Below are 21,452 nucleotides of genomic sequence, written 5' to 3'. Positions count from 1 at the left end.
ATTCTCCATGGAATTTATAGTGTCACAAAACGTTTAGGAGTTAGTGCTGCAGGATGCACATTTCTATTTGAAAAAGCTAGCCTTTGCTTTCCTAACTGACTGTGTATTGGTTCCTGACTTCCCTGAAAAGTTGCATATCGCGGGGACTATTCGATGCTAGTGCAGTACGCCACAGGGTGTTTTTGTGCTGGTCAAGGGCAATCAAGTCTGGTGTGAACCAAGGGCTATATCTGTTCTTAGTTTAAACATTTCTTAAAGGGGCATGCTTATTTAAGATGGTGAGGAAAGCACTTTTAATGAACAACCAGGCATCCTCTACTGACGGGATGAGGTCAATCTCCTTCCAGGATACCCGGGCCAGGTCGATTAGAAAGGTCTGCTCGCACAAGTGTTTTAGGGAGCGTTTGACTGTGATTAGAGGTGGTCGTTTGACCACGGACCCATACCGGACGCAGGCAATGAGGCAGTGATCGCTGAGATCCTGGTTGAAAACAGCAGAGGTGTATTTAGAGGGCAAGTTGGTCAGGATGATATCTATGAGCGTGCCCATGTTTACAGATTTGGGGTTGTACCTGGTAGGTTCTTTGATAATTTGTGTGAGATTGAGGGCATCTAGTTTAGATTGTAGGATGGCCGGGGTGTTAAGCATATCCCAATTTAGGTCACCTATCAGTACGAACTCTGACGATAGATGGGGGGGCAATCAATTCACATATGGTGTCCAGGGCACAGCTGGGAGCTGAGGGGGGGGGTCTATAACAAGAGGCAACAGTGACGGACTTAGTTATTGAGAGCTGGATCTTTAAAAGTAGAAGCTCGAACTGTTTTGGCATAGACCTGGATAGTATGACAGAACTCTGCAGGCTATCTCTAGAGTAGATTGCAATTCCGCCCCCTATAGCAGTTCTGTCTTGACGGAAAACGTTGTAATTGGGCATGGAAATTTCCAAATTTTTGGTGGCCTTCCTAAGCCAGGATTCAGACACGGCTAGGACATCAGGGTTGGCGGAGTGTGTTAAAGCAGTGAATAAAGCAAACTTAGGGAGGAGGCTCTGATGTTAACATGCATGAACCCAAGGCTTTTACGGTTGCAGAAGTCAGCAAATGAGAGCGCCTGGGAACACACAGGGCCTGGGTTAGCCTCTACATCACCAGAGAAACAGAGGAGGAGTAGGATGAGGGTACAGCTAAAGGCTGTAAGAACTGGTCGTCTAGTGCTTTTGGAACAGAGAATAAAATCAACAGATTTCTGGGCGTGGTAGTATAGATTCAGGGCATAGTGTACAGACAAGGGTATGGTAGGCTGCGAGTACAGTGGGGGTAAAGTGGGGGTATTGAGTGACGATGAGAGAGGTTGCATCTCTGGAAGCGCCAGTTAAGCTAGATGCGGTCTCTGCATGTGTCGGGGGTGAGACATGGGGGCTATCTGAGGCATGTTGAGCAGGACTAGGGGCTCCGCAGTAAAATAAAACAACGAGAGCTGCCCTAAACAACAGTATACAAGGCATACTGACATTAGAGAGAGGCATAAAGCAATCACAGGTGTTGCTTGGGAGAGCTAAGACAACAACGTGTGAGACAACAATGGGTAAACAGCTAAGACAAGATCAACGGGTAAATGGCGATAAATGGGCAGAGAGGGTCAGTTAGCTACACACAGAGCCTGAGTTCGAGGCTGGGCCCAAAAGATAAACAAAATGAAGTACCGTGTTAATGAACAGTCCAGCAGGCATCAGCTGTGTAGCAGAGTGATCATAGAGTCCAATGAGCAGCAATAGATTCCCCTGTGTATCAAGAATGATCCACCACCCAAAGGACATCCAGAGAACTCGACACAACTGTGGGAAGCATTGGAATCAACATGGGCCAGCATCCCCGTGGAATGCTTTCGACACCTTGTAGAGTCCATGACCCAACGAATTGAGGCTATTCTGACATTATTATTACATGTCAATATATAATATATATGTATACATATATATTATATATTGACATTTTAATAACAGCACTTGAATTAATGGTCACATTAAGCATATTTTACTGTGATTGTCAGAGGAAATTACAACATTTTAACCAGTTTTTCCCACTGAGAGGTACTGTTAGTGAGAATAAATGTGTGTGTTCCTTAATGGATAAATCAGTTCATATGCATTACCTTACAATTCTCTCCTCTTTTAGGGGGCTCCTCTTTTTTCTTTAAATGACATTGGGGATGATATCATAACATTGAATTGATATTCTGTGGCACCTCACCTCTTTATTTACTCTTTACCCAAACAAACCCCTCAGCCCACTTGGTTTTAACGGCAGACTTTATATTCTGCATTGCAGATCAGGCGTGAGCAGCTTCTTAATCTGTTTTGTGATCGCAGCAGGGTGGTAAAAAACTATTGAAATAGATTATTAGTTTGGAAATGAAATGCAGAGGTGGAACAAATACGATTGTGACTTAAACACACCTCTCTAGTAAGTTAGGAAGCATGAATATGAAAATGTTTCTGCAGTTGTTTGAAGGGTTTTGAAAAGCAACGAGGGTCCAATAAAATAATGTGTGGCCTGTGGGAGATGACCTATATCAACAATCTTCCAAATCAGACTGGGTAGCCTAGCAAACCCCAAGCTGAAAAAAAAACATTCTAGGTTGGTGATGTTTTGCTTTAACTTGTAGAATTCTCAAACCCCACGACAAAAAAATATAGACTATTGCTGTGTGTTCTTAGGGTATGACATACATTGTCCATATGGTTAATTAGAGTGGCATATAGAGGGACACAGCACGGGAATTGGTCTTTGAGGCATATTGGGCCATAGAGATTTCGATTAAGGATGCTTCGTGGTACCTCGCAACTGTTTACTTTGATTGCGTGACGCACTACACACCATGATTGAGTCATAATAGCGTGACGCACACATGCAGTTTATATGGTTCACAACAACCTGTAACGGTCAGATACACTTTATCAATCAGGCAGAGCAGTAACATTGTAATGTGGCTTGAACCCCACGTTTGCTCTTGGAGCGCGCAACCACCACAACAGAAATGGATCGAAGCTACATTCGTGGTTTCGCGGTAGAGCATTAAATAACGTTAGGGTGGTCATCATGGCGATGGGTGACTGAAGAAGGAAGATGTTAACATGTTTGCCACTGCAGTAAGTTACATGGGCCTCTGTGTGCCCAGGCTCCTACAAGTATCCGAGGAGGAGTTCGGTTCTGACGGGGTCATCGGGCTTCACCTTTTCCTGATTCTCCTCTCCATTCTCCTGCTCCTGTTCTGGGCCATCCATTTGTGTAAGGACGATGTAAGTGCGCGCCACCAGTAGAGAGAAGTTACTTCTTTATATAGTCTAATTGTGTTTGACGCGTGTGTGACAAAGTGTCAGGGTGTGACAAACTGCCCACAAACCAGGGCTATATATTTAGAGAATTTTGAATATTCTAGACATTCAGTTACACAGGTTTTTTTTAAATATCCCCCATATAATTTTAATGGGGAGCTAACATTGGTTCCATAGAATGTTGAAGTGTTATCTAAATGCACCATAATGCAGAAACCGCATTGGCCCAACTCTCTAAATACATGGCCCTGCCACAAACTGCCCCACTTCCCACAAACATTAAAACTCTATAGCTGGCTAGACAGTGGCGCTGTCCATTCAGCACTGCTGAGTGACTACCACTATTTATAAAGCAGGTGGTTGGAGCCCTGAATGCTGATTGGCTGAAAGCCGTAGTGCTCTAATTAGGTTGGTGACCAGTTTATAATAGTGATGGCACCTCTGGGGTGTGCCGTCATTTGGACTCATCAGACCAAAGGACAAATTTCCACCAGTCTAATGTCCATTGCTCATGTTTCTTGGCCCAAGCAAGTCTCTTCTTATTATTGGTGTCCTTTAGTAGAGGTTTCTTTGCTGCAATTTGACCATGAAGGCCTGATTCACACAGTCTCCTCTGAACAGTTGATGTTGAGATTTGTTTGTTCCCTGTGAAACATTTATTTAGGCTGCAATCTGAGGTGCAACTAACTCTAATGAAGTTATCCTTTGCAGCAGAGGTAACTCTGGGTCTTCCCTTCCTGTGCCGGTCCACATTCACAGCCAGTTTCATCATAGCGCATTATGGTTTATACGACTGCACTTGAAGAAAGTTCTTGAAATGTTCCGGATTGACTGACCTTCATGTTTTAAAGTAATGATGGACTGTCATTTCTCTTAGCTTATTTGAGCTGTTCTTGTCATAATATGGACTTGGTATTTTACCAAATAGGGCTATCTTCTGTATACCACCCCTACCTTGTTACAACACAACTGATTAGCTCAAACACATTAAGAAGGAAAGAAATTCCACAAATTAATGTTTAACAAGGCACACCTGTTAATTGAAATGCATTCCAGGTGACTACCTCATGAAGCTGGTTGAGAGAATTCCAAGAGTGTGCAAAACTGTCATCAGGACAAAGAGTGGCTACTTAGAAGAATCTGAAATATAAAATAAATGTTTATTTGTTTAACACTTTTTTGGTTACTACATGATTCCATATGTGTTATTTAATCATTTTGATGTCTTCACTATTATTCTACAATGTAGACTTTAGTAAAAATAAAGATTAGGTGTGTCCAAATTTTTGACTGGATCTGTATATACAGTATACACGAGTGCTCTCCATTCAGTGGTGCTGAAGGTCGGGCCATCTTCCTAATTTTGCCATTGTTTGCAACGTGTCATTGTACAGAATTTACAATTTATATATATTTCAAAATCCTTATCGTATACACATTATTTATTTTTTTAACAGGATGATGTCTTCGGCGACATTGACCAGTAAGTTTCATCCTTCATAATTCATTGGGATTTCAAAGAGATCTTTCATGTGGTTAAAACTTTTGTAAAAATCATGAAAATGGCTTAATTTTTTGGGCTTAATTTTTACCCAGTCTTTACCCATATGTAACTTAATTTTAACCCAGTCTTAAATGTTCTTTTGCAGAGCGCTGGTCAATAACTTCACAGAGGGAGTTCATCTCTACTACAGCTACCTCCAACGACTGGAGGAACTAACGTTACATATGGAGGACCTCACCTCTGAGGTGAACCTGGAATCCTGCTCTGACCCCCAATCGTGCTTTGACTCATGCTCATCCAGATCATCTTCTAGATCGCATTCTAGATCACATTCTAGATCTTCTAGATCCTCCAGATTTAGTGACTGCAGCACATGCCGAACCTGCAATAAACGGCGGAAACGGCATCCACCTGACAGGTTTAAATTCCTGAAAGGCAGTGGTCCAGATAGTCGCTGTTCTTCAAGTAGTCCCAGCCCACTGGCTAAGCCCTGCCTCAAGCTACCAGGAGGTGGTGATGTTAAGGACAGTCACAATGGCTCCACACGCGCCTCCTGTAGCTCCTCCTGCAGCTCCTCTAGGTATGTGACTCCTTCTGGCTCCCCTCAACCTCTTGAATACCAGCCCTGCCCTCGTCAGCGTACTGCTATTGGTTGGAGGCTAAACTGGACTCTGATGGAGGCCAAACTGGACTCTCCTGTCGCTGTGCCTGTTGCTGCTGCTTCTACTGTCACTGGCTGTAAAGACAGAGCTGCCGGCCGCACAGACCTCTCCAGGACTCCGACTGTGAGACATATTCAAATGGTGAGACAGCTGTTTGAGGTCGTGCCGAGGAATGGAGACCCGGCCGTCCTGTGCCGCTGGCACCGCAGACACTTGGAACTCAACGTGACACAGAAGGTTTGTAAAAAAATAATATTTTTTTTCTGACCCTATTTCCTACATAGTGCACTATATAAGATATAGAGTGCCATTTGAGACATCCACTTCTGTTAAATGTCTAGTTGATGAGTTAGGTTAGGTGTTTGTCTGTCTAATTTCCTCCTTGGAGTTGAATTCATCTAATTTAATCTATAATCTAAGGTGGCCCGCAAGCGCTGGAGGATTGCTGTGCTGATGATCTCCATCGTTAGGTGGCTGATCCCAGAGAGACTGAAGAGGGGAGGCACCACCAGCTCAACCACCACCTCTGCGTCCACCCCGACCACCACCACTACCACCTCTCAGGCTAAGAAAGGATCAAAGATCACCAGGAAAACTGCCAGTGTTCCAGCTTTCTGCCCTCAGGGTGCCAACCCTCCATCTCCCTCCAAGGCTCCATGCCAGTCTCCAGGGTTAGAGGGTAAACCCAAGTCCATCATGATGTACGCTCAGGGTGCCAGGATCCCCTTCATTTGCCAGGAGGTCCGAGAGAAGCTTGAGTCTCATGTTTGCCGCAAGCAGAGCCAGCTCCTCTGGGGTTTCCCCAAGCTGGTCACCAGGTACGTGGGCAACCTTGCGCTCCAGCAGCTCCCTACCTCCGGCAGCGCAGGTGACGGGAAGATTATGGGCAATGTGACCGACCATCAGGCGGTGTTCTCTGGACGAGTGCACCGCAACACAGAGTTCAGGTTGAAGAATAAGACTACAAGGCCAGCGGAGGAGCCGCAGGCTACTGCAGCCGTAGCGAAGGACAGCTCACCAGCCACCAGACCTGTGGAGAAGACTACCACCAGCACCGTGCTCCAGCCAGCCGAGACCCACGCTACCAAACCCTCCCAGACCAGACACTCTCTGAACCAGACATCCCCTGTGAGGAGCTTGACCCCGGAGAGATGCTGGCTGGAGGAGAAGGTGAGGAGTAAGTGTATGGAGGTGAAGCTCAAACACTTTCCCGGCATGGTGGCCCAGTCATACCACTCCGCCCTTGCTTCGGCAACCAGCCAGCCAACTAGGAAACCCACCCAGGTGGCAGGAGCCCCCGCTGTTGTTCTGAAACGCACTGCCCCACTCAGACGGCGGGATAAGGTGTTGTTCATGGGCCAGGAGGAGCTCAGGCACCTGGAGGACAACCTGATCATGAAACACATGGAGCACCTTCAGAGGCAGGGAGTGACGACTGCCTCGGCCCCCTCGGCCCACTCTCAGGGAGTGACCACCGCCTCGGCCCCCTCGGCGCACACCCATGGAGTGACCACCGCCTCGGCCCCCTCGGCCCACACCCAGGGAGTGACCACCGCCTCGGCCCCCTCGGCCCACACCCAGAGAGTGACCACCACCTCGGCCCCCTCGGCCCACACCCAGGGAGTGACCACCGCCTCGGCCCACGTGCAAAGCTCACACAGCCTGTCTCTAGAGACCTCGACCCACACAGCTACTGTCTCACAACCCCATCCTGCCCTCATTAAACAGCTGGTGCTGATGAATGGTTTGGAAGGAGGCTTCGTGGAGCTCAAGACCCTGCTGGCTCCACAACAGCACGAGGTGAAACCTAGCTCAGCCACAGCCAAGGTGGTATCCGGACCAGCTGATTCTGCAGTATCATCCAACACTGAGGACCAAAGCTCCAGCGGGCTCCCTCTGCCTCCTTTGATTAGGGTTCCCTCTCATTTTATTTCTGCATATTTTACCTAAAGATGTATTCAGAAGTGAATAGTATGTATTCTTTCTACCAAATACATTGTTTTGCATTTCACATGATTTGACTCTGTTTGTTCTATGAGTACAGTATGTGTCTGTTCCTAATTAATACATTTGGTATGCCTATTGGTTTGGGCTTATTAATTTTGTTTTGTTTTAAATACAACATGCATAGTTTAGGCTACAGAAAAAAAGTAAATATCATGGTGCACTGTTTAAAATACACAATGTCAAAACGTGTCTTAGAACAGACACAAGCGAAACACAGCTGAATGGAGGTGAAATGGCAGGGATGTTGATGCTATAATACACTTTACAGTAACAAACTGACATGTTGAGCTATTTTGGTCTGAGGTGGTGCCTCTTGAAGTATTACTGCTGCTTACATTTCCATTGCAGAGACCTTTTCCCAGTTAGCCTATGGGAATGACACTTGTAGATTCATTCCCCTGTGCTATTTTTCAGTCTATCTATGCTTGCGGATTCCTCTAGATGTCAGAAGAAAGCGAGACTACCTTGGAGACGGGGAGAGCAGAGATACAGAGCTATACTCCCACGCACTGACACATAGCCCTACATTATACTACATGTCAGGCACATGGAGCAATACAGGAAGGAAGAGAGGAGCACGTGCTAAATTATACCTGAACACGATAATTGGGGTGTGACTATAAATAGTCAGGATGCATCCCAAAATTGCACCCTATTTGTTTTATAGTGAGCTACTTTTTAACCAGGGCCCCTGGCTGCATCACTGCTTTTTATGGCAACTGCTTTGCCTCCGACCGCAAGGCGCTACAGGGGGTTGTGCGGATGGCCTAATACATCACTGGGGGGGGGGAACACCCTGCCATCCAGGACCTCTATACCAGGCGGTGTCAGAGGAAGACCCTAAAAATGGTCAAAGACTCCAGCCACAAGTCATAGACTGTTCTCTGCTACCGCACGGCAAGCGGTACCAAAGTCTGAAACCAACAGGACCCTGAACATCTTAAGTCATAAGACAGCTAAATAGCTATTTAAATAGTTAACCAAAAAGCAACCTGGGCTGTATGTATTGACCCTTTTTTGCACTTGACACATCGCATATGCTGCTATTGTTAACTATCTCGTACCCCCATGTATATAGCCAAGTTATTGTTACTCAATGTGTACCTGTCATTATGTTTTTTACTTATCTATTATTTCTCTATTTTATTGCTCTCTCCGTTGTTGGGGAGAGTCCGTATGTAAGCATTTTACTGTTAGTCCACACCTGTTTTTTACAAAGTAGGTGACAAATACATTTTTATTTGACCTCCCCAGCCGTGTCACAGTTACAGCTTCTTCTCTGGCAGACAACGAGGCTGACACTGTCAGACAGGATGATGCCTGCTGCACTCCACAAGGTGGAGCCCTGCAGGGTTAAATGGGTGTTTAGATGGCTGCTGAGAGCCCAACTAGGACTGCTGAAGACCAGTGGTTTCTCTCACCACTGTGCATGGCACCCTATGGATGGGCTGTCACTGCTGCTGTCACAGCAATGGATGTTCAACTAACCTGAATATAAGGGGATAATGGGCTCTAGTCAAAAAGACAGACGACTGACATTGACGCTTGTAGTATTAACAGGTTTGCTGGCTGTTCTCCTCATGGAAGCTTCTTATAACAAATAATAATCACCTGCAAGCATCAGATTGGATTTGTGAAATAATCAAACTGTTCAGTCTGCATTAGTCACCTCAGAGTTATTTTTTATGTTGGATTTATGTAGGAAAGTAATGAAGTGTCCTTAATGTGACGATATACCCCATGGATATCTCACTCAATATAAAATAAATTAAAAAGCAGATAGCTCGTAAATTGTGTTATCGTAAACAGTGCATGTTAAGGCCACCACACAACTACAAACTCAATTTTCAGTTTGTGACATTTAATATCTCACACACCGGAATACACCAAATAAAAAAGTAATTGCCTCGATTCATATTCAATGTTATGAGGTTTGTTCTATGTGTAAATCCTCCCTATTCATTAGGGTGTCTAGGTTCTCATTACAAGGTGTCAGATCAGTGGCCTGATCACGGGTCGTGTCAGCCAGGCTAGTATTGATGGTCTCTGATATCACTCTCGCCTGAGGGGATGGTAAAGGAAAAACTGATTGAGGCACGCTTCTATTGTTAACACCCTTTGAGAGGTTTACTCTAGCGTCCACCCTAAAAGTCTGGTCTGTTTCAGCATCACCGTTCCAGCTGCGGGGAAATCTCAAATCTCTGCTGCGCCCTCTCTTTTCATATCACAGGCTTCTGATTGACAGTGCTAATGTCCCAAATGGCACCCCATTCCCTCTCCCGTGCACTACTTTTGACCAGGGCCCACAAATCAAATCAAATCAAATTTATTTATATAGCCCTTCGTACATCAGCTGATATCTCAAAGTGCTGTACAGAAACCCAGCCTAAAACCCCAAACAGCAAGCAATGCAGGTGGAGAAGCACAGTGGCTAGGAAAAACTCCCTAGAAAGGCCAATACCTAGGAAGAAACCTAGAGAGGAACCAGGCTATGTGGGGTGGCCAGTCCTCTTCTGGCTGTGCCGGGTGGAGATTATAACAGAACATGGTCAAGATGTTCAATGTTCATAAATGACCAGCATGGTCGAATAATAATAAGGCAGAACAGTTGAAACTAGAGCAGCAGCACAGTCAGGTGGAAGTTGAAACTGGAGCAGCAGCATGGCCAGGTAGACTGGGGACAGCAAGGAGTCATCATGTCAGGTAGTCCTGGGGCATGGTCCTAGGGCTCAGGTCAGTTGAAACTGGAACAGTTCCACAAGGGAATAGGGTGCCATAGAGGGAATAGGGTAGCATTGGGGACAGAAAAACTGTGACCAAACAAAAAGCTCATTAATAATGCTGAGGACATCAGAGGGCAGAGCTGTTAAAGTGGGAGTCAAACAGGGTGCCTAGCAATGGAATAGACAGTGGCAAAACTAGAGGCACCTCTGAGGGAACTGTACTGTAGAGGCACAGATTGTGGTAATTACATATGTAGCCTGGATCCAAACTGAATTGTAAGAAAGCCTTGTCCAAACCAGAACAGATCACAGGACACCTCCTGGGCAGGACACTAGCCTATCACAGGGGTTCATCACCCAATCCATGTCCTTAATGCCGAGCGCCAAGCAGAGGCATCGGGTTCCATTTTAAGTCTTTGGTATGACTCGAAACTGAATTGCTCCGACGCTTGGAACCAGTCAAGTATTTTGTGCTAATTTCGTACATCACCTCCTTAATTTGTTTTGATCTGTTGTTCTGGATGAAAAGTCATTTTTGATTGCTATATTCTGCTGGTGCATTAACCTAGCTACTATCATCAAACATCTGGCAATAGGTACTGAAACATAAATAATTGCCTCGCCTTCATTTATCTTGCATTGTAGTATCAAGGGAATACCCAACTATATACTGTGTTAATATCAAATACTGTCCTTAAAACTACACACTAAATTCACAAACTAGAGCATGTTGCTCAACTTCTTGAACAAGGGTGACACCTAGTGACATATTTCTGCATGAAGTTAGAGCCAAAAGAAATGCAAAGGCCATGATAAACAACACTTGCAAGACAGAAATGTTTAAATTTGTATTTATTCTTTACAAATTTAAATACACCATAACATCGCCAACCTCACAATTTCTGTTATTTAAATGGACAAATGGTTATCACTAAAAAACATAAAAGGTTATCACAGTGACCGGACCCGATTTAAGGTCAATCTTTTGTATTTACAAATGGACTAGAAATTCAACATCGCAGTAGTATCCCATCCAGGGTCGTGTTCATTAGGGTTGTTCATGAAATCCAGATTGTATCTCCCAAGTTCCACTCAGTTTCAGACCACTTTCTTTAATTGTATACCTACTGAACAGGACCCAGGAGTAGAAAGGTTCTCAGGGAGTTCTATCTCCGTGTCGTCCTGCTCTCTAACAGCTGGATAACCAGGCGGGTCTTAAGTGACGGCAGCTTGTTGCTGTAGTTCTGTTGGAGCACAGTGCTCAGTCTACTGCGCAGGCTCCGCAGGCAGGGCAGGGAGCTGCAGTCAGGTACATTCAGCAGAGTGTGGAAGAACTCTGTCCACAGATCACTGTGGGGATTTCTGGAGGAGACAGACAAGGGGAAAGGTAATATAGTGTGAATTTTAACTATTTGCGGTGGAGTGGAGAGATGTTCAAAATTACAACAAATATAGTCAACGAGTTTGAGAGCAAAAAATAAGTTGTGGGTTGTGTAAAAAAAACTCCTACTAAAAGGGTTACCTTCTAAATATTGCATTTGTCTTCCACACGCCACCCTCCTGTGTCACTTGCATGTATGTTCCAAAAATCATGCAGTACACCGTTCCAGCTATACCAAAGTAGTCCGTCTAAAACAAAAAAAATGTAATATCCTCAACAGGTATTATCAGACATCCACCATCATTACAGGAGCACGCACGCAATCTTTACCTGGTAGTTCCATGGTCTCCCACTCTGCATCTCTGTACACTGGAAGCCAGAGGTCATACACTTGGCGTTGAAAGCTGTGCCCTCTGGGAACAGAGTCATGTCAATGCTCTGACCCAGGTCAATTAGGGAGAGGCCATGATCCAGATATTCTTGGTCAAAAGACTTCTCCAGGAACCTAAAGAACAACAGGCAAACAATTAAAACAGTTAAGAGGAGACATTGGAAATCCCTGGTAGAGCACTGCATCCACCCACTAGTAAATGATTGGAAGGAAAATACTAAAATAAAAAAAGATGTTCCTCACTGAAATGACAGTTGAACATATTACGTTTAGCATTTGATACAGGATTCCTATCGGTCTCCTTTACACACTCAGGGACGTCACTACCTCTCTCCCAGCAGGAAGTTGTCTGGTTTGATGTCAGCGTGAACGATGTGGATATTGTGCAGCTGTTCCACCATGTGCAGGATGCAGACAGTGAAATAGATCACCAGAGGCTGGGGAATCACCTTGTCACTAAGGTTCTTGTACAGGTTTACAGCATTCTAGAGGGGAATAATAAAACATGTTTAACTCCTTTCAGTGCTCTGCTGTGGCCTCTCCTTGGGTGCATCCCAATAAGATCTCCTTTCTCCTATAGTGTAAACTTGTTCACCACTTCCCACAAATCTAAAAGCATTAGATTGATACAGGCATGGGCTAGAGTGAGTTTCCACTATATTTTTTATACCAGTCCTTTCAAATCAGTGAATGGAAGTGAAGCATTACACACTTTGGAAGGTATTCTTGTTCTTTAATTGATTGACAAAGTCTGGTGGGTGATGAAGAGGGGTTACTACCCACCAATAGGGTGCCACAGTTGTAGAGCTCGCCCAATAGCACACTACCATTCTGGAAGAGGTGGGCAGAGTGGATGTTATTAAAGAGGTGGCGCACGCTGGGCTGCAGCCGGGCATTCAGCTGAGAGTTTATGTAAAACTCCCACGGATTGGCAGGTTTCTGCACCTATAGATCAAGAAAGACACATTCAAGCATTGAGAATCAATCACCCAATAGGAGCGCATTCATTGCGAGGGCCAGCTCCATAAAAACATGCCATGTTCTCTGGCCTTAGTAAGAGAGGCAAAATAATTACTACTAATTTCATTGAAGGGTCAGGGGAGTCAACGGTTTTAAATTAATATAAAGTCAAGATCCATCTTACCTTCAAAATCATCTTCTCCGAGGTGTTAAGGTCAGTTGCCTGGTAGACTGTGGCAAAGGCACCCTGTCCGAGTACACAGTCAACCCGTAAGGAGCCTTCACCTGTGTGACGACCATCAAAGCCATTTTCAGATGTCATTTCTTTGGGGGGGGGGGGGGGGGGGTTATTTTATTTTAATGTCACTGCTTGTAAACACAAAGATAGAAGACTTTCTTACCGATCTTGATGGTCATCTTGGGTGCAATGCTGGGGACTTTGCACTGCCAGGTGATGAAGTTAGGCTGTGAGGTAAGTGGTGTGGACAGCTTGGAGAGCAGGGAGGAAATCAGCTCCTCATCCCAGGGGTCGGAGACCAGCTCTACAGCCGCTGCCCCTTGAGCTGCTGGACTCATGGGAACATCCATGTTCACCTTTGAACCTTGGTCTGGGCTCATAAGAATATCCATGTCAAACCTCACCTCTGGAGTTGGGCTCATAGGAATATCCATTCTGAACTTTGATGACGACTGGAATGGACTCATGGTCACATCCGAGCCAAATTTAGGTGGCTCTGGACTCATGGGGATGTCCACGGTCTCCAGAAGGATGCCGACTGTTCTCTGACCATGACGGGCACTCATGAAGGCATCCAAGTCAGGTTCAACCACAACCTCTGGGCTTTTGACCAATAACCAGTCTGACTTGGGTGCACACTCCGGACTCATGGGGATATCGAAGGCAGCCGTTGGGGCTTTCTCTGGACAAGTTGGAACATCAAAGTTGGATTTGAGGGCATAGATCTGGCTCTTTGAAATGAATGCTTCTGCCACAGGTGCACGCTGTGGGAGAGGAAAATCTGGCTTTGAGGACTGCTCTGGGCTCACATAGACATCCCAGTCTGGCTTTGAGGCCTTGGAAGGAGGGCTTTTGGCCACTGCCACCTCAGCATGGGTCAGGGGGGCAGTCTGGTCTCTGAAGGACAGTGCGGCCGGGGCATGATGCTGCACTTCAGTCATGGAGCAGGTAGCCAGGCTTCGCTGGGCCAGGGCTAGCCCTTCTCCCACGATGGTGCCCTGCTCAGCAAAGCCCTGAGCTCTCATACAGCACGCCGTGCCAGTCTCAGGTAACCCATCAGGTGGGCTCTGCTCTATGATAGGGCTGAGGAAGGAGGTCATTATCACCGCCATGGAGGCAACTACAATGGTTTGACCCTCACTCTTGACTACACATCAAAAACGTGGACCAAGAAACATTCAACGTGACCACATACAGTACACTGCAGTTACCGGTAGTCTACAATAGGGGGTTACTGTTAAGTACCTGAGTTTTGTGGGTTGTCGTAGGAAAGGGACTTCTTCCAGACCCCCAAAGCCTCTGGGTTGATCATTTTCTAGAGAGAAAAAAAAAAAAAGTAAAATACTTGCTATAGACAGAATTGTTGTTCTGAACTACAGACATGTTTTGCCAGGTTAGGGCATTTGATTTCTGAACTGCCAAATGGCACCCTATTCCCCTATATAGTGCACTACTTTTGACCAGAGCCCTATGGTACCCGTTGGGATGCATCCTGTATAAGCTCAGACAGAGGGCTACCTTGATCCTGATCAAAGTCCCAGGAGTAAGGAGCTTTGTTTTGGAAGGGCGTGGAGACCAGGTGAGCCGACAGTGAAAAGTCTCTGGTGCTGTTGGGGCAGGCGGCCAGGGAGTTGTAGCGTGCTTCCCACATAGTGCTCTCATCTGGTATCAATTCCAAAGGAGATTCCTGATTTTAAAAAATGTAAACGAGCAAACACACGAAACGATAAAGGTTTGCATTGTGTACTCAACTTAAAATAACCCAACCATCAACAACATTGAGTCCTTGTTGAATCAACATGGGTAAGTCACCATGTAATTGTGCACTTACATTTTGTTTCTCTGGTTTAGATACAGGGATTTCTGCTAGGGCCCTTGGTGGCTTTGCATTGTCCACCATAGCAGCACTAAATGGAGCAGGAGAAGAACAATAATGCATTGTTAATAAATGTCCTATGTTGAATTAAAGAGACGGCAAAGAGAAAGGGATGCAGGCGAATAAATGCAATGCTTCACCTGCATTTCTCCTTTATGTCATTCTCATCCTGAAAGATGGCGAAAGGGACTGCATTGCGGGGCTTGCTGAATGAAGCGTCGCCTCCATTACATAATACAACAAAAACATTTATAGAAAGACCATTTAATCACTGTATGTAAAATCAAAAAGGGCGACCCGCCATTATGTGTCGCTTTTATTGTCTGTTATTGGCTTTTACCTCTTATTTTATTTGTTTTACTGTAAAATGTGATGCGATTTTTTTACATGCACTTTGACCTACAGTCTGAAACAAAGGTTTTGAGAAGTTCCAATCAGATGGGAATTGAATTACCCGTTCTCTGGTAGCCAGCATCAAAGCTGTTCTCTGCCTGATGTGGATGAATTGGCATGCTGCGGAACTGGTCCTCCTGCAGGAGGGTTGGAGCCTGGAACATGTCCATGATAGCATCTGGAGGTGAGGGTAAAGAGTTGGTGAGATACTAAGGACTCCATTGGTTGTAGCGTCTTTCCCATACACAGGTATGGTAATACATTAGAATATATCCACCAAAAAAAAGGGACTGGGTGTAGTAGATAGCACCAGTGTTTCTTCTGCATTTTAGACATCTAAATCACCAATATGTAAACACAACATGGTTTATGACTGAGTCATCAATAAAAGTATGCATTTATCACCAAGTGCCTCCCGTGTGTTGACTGTGGGGGATGGGAGCACCCTGGACGGGGTGGCTTGCACCAGTCCCAGAGAAGTGTTAGGAGTGATATGGGACACGTTTCCAGACCCTCCCTGTGACACTGCCAGAGAGAATAGGAGCGAGTGAGGGACGGTGTGATTAAACAATCTTTTAATTCCCATGCGGATTCCAATGAAGGGGATAACGGGCCCAGGTTACGATCCTTTACTCACCATCTAATTTCACCTCCGACTCAGGAGCTTCACTGACAGACACCTCACTAGAAAAAACAAAGAAGATAATAGCTTCGAGATGATGAGCGGCAAATTAATTAAAAACAAATTAATTAGCTTAATCTCTGAGGCGTTTCACTCTGACTAAGCAGCAGCATAAGATATGTAATTAAGTCTGGTTGGGAACAATTACACATCTGAAAAACCAGAACCAATCTGGAGACATGATGACTCATTATCACTTACTGATGATCGCTGCCATTGTGCTTATGGAAAATGCTGCGGAGGTGAGTGTGACCACCCTGATTTGGAACTCCACCAAGCTGCACGTCAGATCTGTAGGCTGCTGGCTTCTGTGGGGCCGACCCAAATGGCTTAGGGTTTTGTTCTGGTTGGGGCTGAACTAGAGAAGCTTGTAGAGAATATGCCTGGGAAGCGACTGCAAATGGTTTTGGAGCTTTTGTACATTCACACAAGTGACCCATTGCTGCTTCTGGCATGTGGAGGGAGCGTCTATGGGAGGTGTTTACCTCCTCCAACTGTCCAGATGAGGAAACGGATCTCTGTGAGCGCAGAGTGTCTGTAATGGGAGCCCTGAGATTGTCACACTGAAGGTGTGTCTCAGATTCCCTAACCATGCCTTGTCTGGGGTCTTGTCCACTGTTCAGTCTAAAGCCTGGAGTGAGTTTGATGCCGAGGTTGCTCGAGAGTAGAGGTTGCCTTAAGGAATGTTGGAGGAACTCAGGATTCAGGTCTGTTGCAGGTGTGCAGAGTGTCTGAAACAGAAGTGTATACCAATGTTTTTTAAATGTTTTAAAAGTGTACGTGCGAAACTATAACAGAAACAACTAAAGATAAAAAGGCAATGTGTTTTCTCTCACCTGCTGCACTGGTAGAACACTGGCGGTGCTTCCCTGGCCTGTAGAGCTCACACAGAGATTACTATCCAGCTCCTCCAACAGCCGGTTCATCCTCCTTACCTCCTCCTCCTGCTCTCTAACCAAACTCTGACGTTCCTCTGGTAACAGAACACAAAGAAAACGTTGGTCCAAACCCACAATTAGCCCTGTGGTAGTGAGCTATGCAACCAGTTGTTAATGCATTTGATTTAGATGAAGTGTCTAAAGGATATCATGTGGCCTGTTCATATCGATGTCTTTGACTACACTAAAATCCAGCCATACATTTCTTCTCTTTAGAGGAGTGTGATGGAACAGCGCTGGGTTAAGAAGTCATATGATCCTACCAAACTCTCTCCGTTTCTTCTCTTGCTTGCGTCTCACAAAGTATCGTCTGGCTCTGACCTCCTCGAAGCATAGTTCAGACCCATCGCAGACGAGGTCTTCCGTACGGTACATCGACACTGTCTGCAGGCTCACAACCGGGCCTTGATTGGGTTTATTTACCACCACATTTTCAGACCGGGAGATTCTGTGGTAGAGTAATTTCATTAGAGGTAATATAATGTAACATTCCAAAAGGAACAATAAGAAGAATTGGTATTCTGTCTAGTGACTTACATGCGAACAGTTCTGTCTGTAGGGAGTTGGAACAGATGTTCAGGGTCCTGTGGCAAAAAAAATAAAATCATATTGATCACTTTCTATGAACTACACATGAGAAACGGCCACTAACCAATGTATACCAAGTTTGAAGCTACAAAAACGGTTAGTAACTCACCTTGCACTGTGGGCTGGGCACTCTGTGGGTATGCAGCTGATTTACCAAGTTGGAATTCTGAAGAGGATTCCGTACAGCTTCTGTTTTCATAAACACAGGTTAGATAGTGGATACATTAGTTTCCTTTGATAATTTCCACAGCCAAAGATCCGGTACAGAAGGAAGAAATGCACACAAAAGTCTCACCTGAAGCCCCTGCCCCACTTCCAGAAGTCCTGGTTTGGAACATTCTGTGAATACATTCAAATGTATCAACAATAGAAACATCAACATGGAAAGGTAAACACAATACTTCAAGTTACCTGTATTGCTGAAGGACAGTGTCAGTTGGCTTAGCTTGGTTTTCAATGGCTCTCTGGTACACGGCGTCAGCCTGTTGAAGCAGGCCCTGCTGCTCAAACTGTTGAGCCCACGCCACATAGAGGACTGCATCTCTGGTGCCAATGCCCTTACTGTATATGTGGCTGTATAGTTTGATGGGCTCATTGTAATAACTTGCACATTTAATGCAGTAGTTTACGTATCGGATGTCATTGGTATAACGCTCTTCTTGGAGAAATCTTTGTACTAGACGATCTAGCACAAGAGACATCGCTTTGGGGTCTTCAGCAGGTAGTATCTTCTCTAGATATTTTATAAACCTGAAATAATGTAAATGGTAAAGAGTTATACACCAACAAATTTAAGCTGGACAAAAAAACATAGATGACTAATCACAATCAATTACTTGCTTCATCAGTACTTTGATTTAGTTTTTTTTCTTCAATGTTATATTCCTCTCAAACCAAGTGCGATATGCATGTGAAAATGTCAAATCAATGCCAGATGAATAACCATTCATTGTCTACTTTTCGTTGGTGCCCCCAACAAGTTGACAAGTTACCTGTCCCATGGATCGAGTGGGTCGTCTCCGGTATAGTTGTTTAAGCTTTGCTCAAAACTCCTGTAAAACCAAAACATTTGTTTACAACCCTGGTATCAAAGAAACATCTATAACTATCAAAGGTAATATTATTCACACATTTTTGGGAGAAATCATTACTTAGTTAGGTAGTTATCTTATTGTCAATAATTTGCGTTAGTTGGTTGGGGAAATCAACAGTTAACGCGTAGCTAGTTCGCTAACTAAAATCGGAACTCACTGTAAATGTGAACCAACATCCATGGTGTACTGAATAACAAATTTTATAACAATACAAATACGAGCAATTTACAAGCAAGTTAAATGAATTAATTAATTGGCTAAATTAATTTTAAAAAATGGCTCCGCTAGATTCATTCACAGCTGGCTAGTTAGATTAGCTGGTACATTTCAAATTGCGCGTTTAGCTGGTACGTCATCAGTAAGCACCGCGACAAATCCGAATGGAACCAATCAGCGCCTTTGGAGCGAGAAAAACGCGATTTCAATGGCACTTTCGCCAAAGCTCGAATCGGCTGTTTTGAATGGTGTGATGAATTTGAATATAAGTACTTCACGAAACGCTTACGGGATCTCTTTTATCTGCAATTTCCAACTTGTCAACTCAGTTAGCTTGCTGGCGAAGTTCACTGGAAGTAAGACTATTAGCAATACATCTGCAGTTATAACCTAGATAGCACGACAGATAGCTATTGACATTAGTTGTCAATCATCACTTTTAAAAATTATATGTGAAATAATGTTAAGCATAAGTAGAGCACCGCGTGTTAGCGAAGTTTGCTTGCGCTCCAAGCACCTTTTGCAACCCATAAACATTAGCTCGAAGGAAAAACTAACGGCTGTATGAATTAACTGCTGCTAGGTTTGTGCAAAATTGTAGACACTGACGAATCTGACTTCTGAAATACAATTTACATTACATTAGCTAGCTATGTTATATTTGAACATGCACAATAAATGTACATGTTAACAGGCTATTGTCTTAATGTCTTTCAGGGGACTGCAGAAATGAAAATAAAAATGCAATCCTGTAAGACAATTTAACTGCTGCTAGTTTTGTGAAATAGTGTGGCAAACCATTAAAGTCTGTATGCAAAAACAAGACCACCTGTAAGAATATACTGTATTTTAACAGCTGCTAGTTTTGTTCAAGATTGTATTAAAAAAGAGCGACTGCTCCTAAAAGCAACTTAACGTTTTGAAAACGGCCTGTGTGGCATCGATATGAGTCAAACATGTATTCTAATGCCAAAATGGAATACAAGTGTAAATATAATAACTTGTGGTCAATGGGCATTCCATTGTCTTTTGGTCCTCGTAACTTTTGGGGTAAAAGTTCATATTTGTTTTATTTTCTTAGTATTCTATCACAAAAAGGACATGTTTGACTTTAAGAAAAACATTGGTCAAGCACCTGAATCCTAATATTTATAGGCGGATTGTTCACACATGGACCTTGAGGTATTTCCACCCTGTTAGAGACGCACAACTAGCTGCAAATGTCTAAGACTTCAAATTTGGCTTACTCTTATCATATTCATTGTTTTATTTAAGTCAATATAAAACAATGATTGAGTGAAATGTGTTATTTCCAGAACCAGTGCTTTATTGGCACCCCATTTTTCCAAACAAGAATAACAATATAATTTTGTCAACATTATTTTTAGTCGACCCCTTCTATCTTTACACGTTAGCACAAAAATATGCATGACATTTGATGGTGTTACATTATGATTTAAAAAATGCCGACCTAACTGTGTTGAATGAAGCATAAGAGGGTGGAAAGCAATACCACTATTGAATACAATATTTAAACAATTAAAGGTATTCTAACTTTGGCATAATTTTGAAATGGTTGAAAAATACCTGTAATATGAATGAATATTGTACATCAGTTTATATAACTTTCCATTTATTTCATTTTTTATATATTTTTTTAACCTTTTTAAAAACATTGTCAACCTTCAGTTTGTAAAATATGAAAATAGAGTATTTATATATTGTTGCTAGCTAATATTATTACTAATTGCAATTCTATATGCATTACAATTAAGTACAGTGCATTCCCGGAAAGTGTTCAGACCATTTCGTTTTCCCCCCATTTTGTTACGTTAGTCTCATTTTTTAAATCCATTCTAGAATAAATAACTCAATCTACACACAATACCCCATAATGACAAAGCAAGAACAGGTTTTTTGACATTTTTGCAAATGTATTAATTTTAAAAATGAAATTGTTTACATATTCAGACCCTTTGCTATGAGACACGAAATTGAGCTCAGGTGCATCCAGTTTCCATTGATCGTCCTTGGATGTTTCTACATGATTTGGAAAGTCATACATCTGTCTGTATAATGTCCCACAGTTGACAGTGCACGTCAGAGTAAAAACAAGCCGTGAGGTTGGAAGAATTGTCTGTAGAGCTCGAAGACAGGATTGTGTCGAGGCACAGATCTGGGGAAGGGTACACAAAAATGTATTCAGCATTGAAGGTCCCCAAGAACACAGTGGCCTCCATCATTCTTAAATGGAAGAAGTTTGAAACCACCGAGACTCTTCCTCGAGCTGGCTACCCGGCCAAACTGAGCAATCGGGGGAGAATGGCCTTGGTCAGGGAGGTGAGTAAGAACCTTATGGTCACTCTGACAGCTCCAGAGTTCCTCTGGAGATATGGGAGAACCTTCGAGAAGAACAACCTCTGCAGCACTCCACCAAATCAGGCCTTTGTTGTAGAGCGGC

The 21,452-nt window shown here is 43.9% G+C and overlaps 1 protein-coding gene across 2 annotated transcripts; it reads right to left on the bottom strand.

Annotated features, from left to right (window-relative positions):
• Nucleotides 1-11,069: 11,069 nt before the first annotated feature.
• On the bottom strand, nucleotides 11,070-19,101 carry bub1 (BUB1 mitotic checkpoint serine/threonine kinase). 2 transcript variants are annotated; one of them, XM_020496350.2, is made up of 23 exons: nucleotides 18,933-19,101; nucleotides 18,674-18,733; nucleotides 18,093-18,431; nucleotides 17,977-18,020; nucleotides 17,791-17,870; nucleotides 17,631-17,677; nucleotides 17,357-17,541; nucleotides 16,992-17,128; nucleotides 16,357-16,886; nucleotides 16,111-16,157; nucleotides 15,879-15,998; nucleotides 15,535-15,651; nucleotides 15,221-15,302; nucleotides 15,036-15,111; nucleotides 14,723-14,891; nucleotides 14,450-14,519; nucleotides 13,368-14,287; nucleotides 13,151-13,251; nucleotides 12,790-12,951; nucleotides 12,334-12,491; nucleotides 11,946-12,120; nucleotides 11,757-11,863; nucleotides 11,070-11,596 (listed from the first exon to the last, which is right to left on the bottom strand). In XM_020496350.2, the coding sequence occupies exons 1-23, from the start codon at nucleotides 18,953-18,955 to the stop codon at nucleotides 11,401-11,403; spliced, it is 3,945 nt and encodes a 1,314-aa protein (XP_020351939.1). In that variant the 5' UTR covers nucleotides 18,956-19,101; the 3' UTR covers nucleotides 11,070-11,400. The 2 variants fall into 2 exon arrangements, with proteins under 2 accessions (XP_020351939.1, XP_020351941.1); XM_020496352.2 differs by lacking the exon at nucleotides 15,879-15,998 and having other exon boundaries at nucleotides 11,072-11,596; nucleotides 18,933-19,090.
• Between the last annotated feature and the right edge of the window lie 2,351 nt (nucleotides 19,102-21,452).

This window comes from Oncorhynchus kisutch, linkage group LG12, assembly GCF_002021735.2.
Source record: "Oncorhynchus kisutch isolate 150728-3 linkage group LG12, Okis_V2, whole genome shotgun sequence".
Classification (NCBI taxonomy): domain Eukaryota; kingdom Metazoa; phylum Chordata; class Actinopteri; order Salmoniformes; family Salmonidae; genus Oncorhynchus; species Oncorhynchus kisutch.
This window is presented reverse-complemented; position numbering and strand designations above follow the sequence as displayed.

Coding starts and splice junctions, on each gene's coding strand:
- bub1 (XM_020496350.2), bottom strand. CDS start 18,955: ATGGATGTTGGTTCACATTTACA. Junction 18,734..18,932: donor GATGTTGGTTCACATTTACA/GTGAGTTCCGAT, acceptor TTGGTTTTACAG/GAGTTTTGAGCAAAGCTTAA. Junction 17,542..17,630: donor ACAGACAGAACTGTTCGCAT/GTAAGTCACTAG, acceptor ACTCTACCACAG/AATCTCCCGGTCTGAAAATG.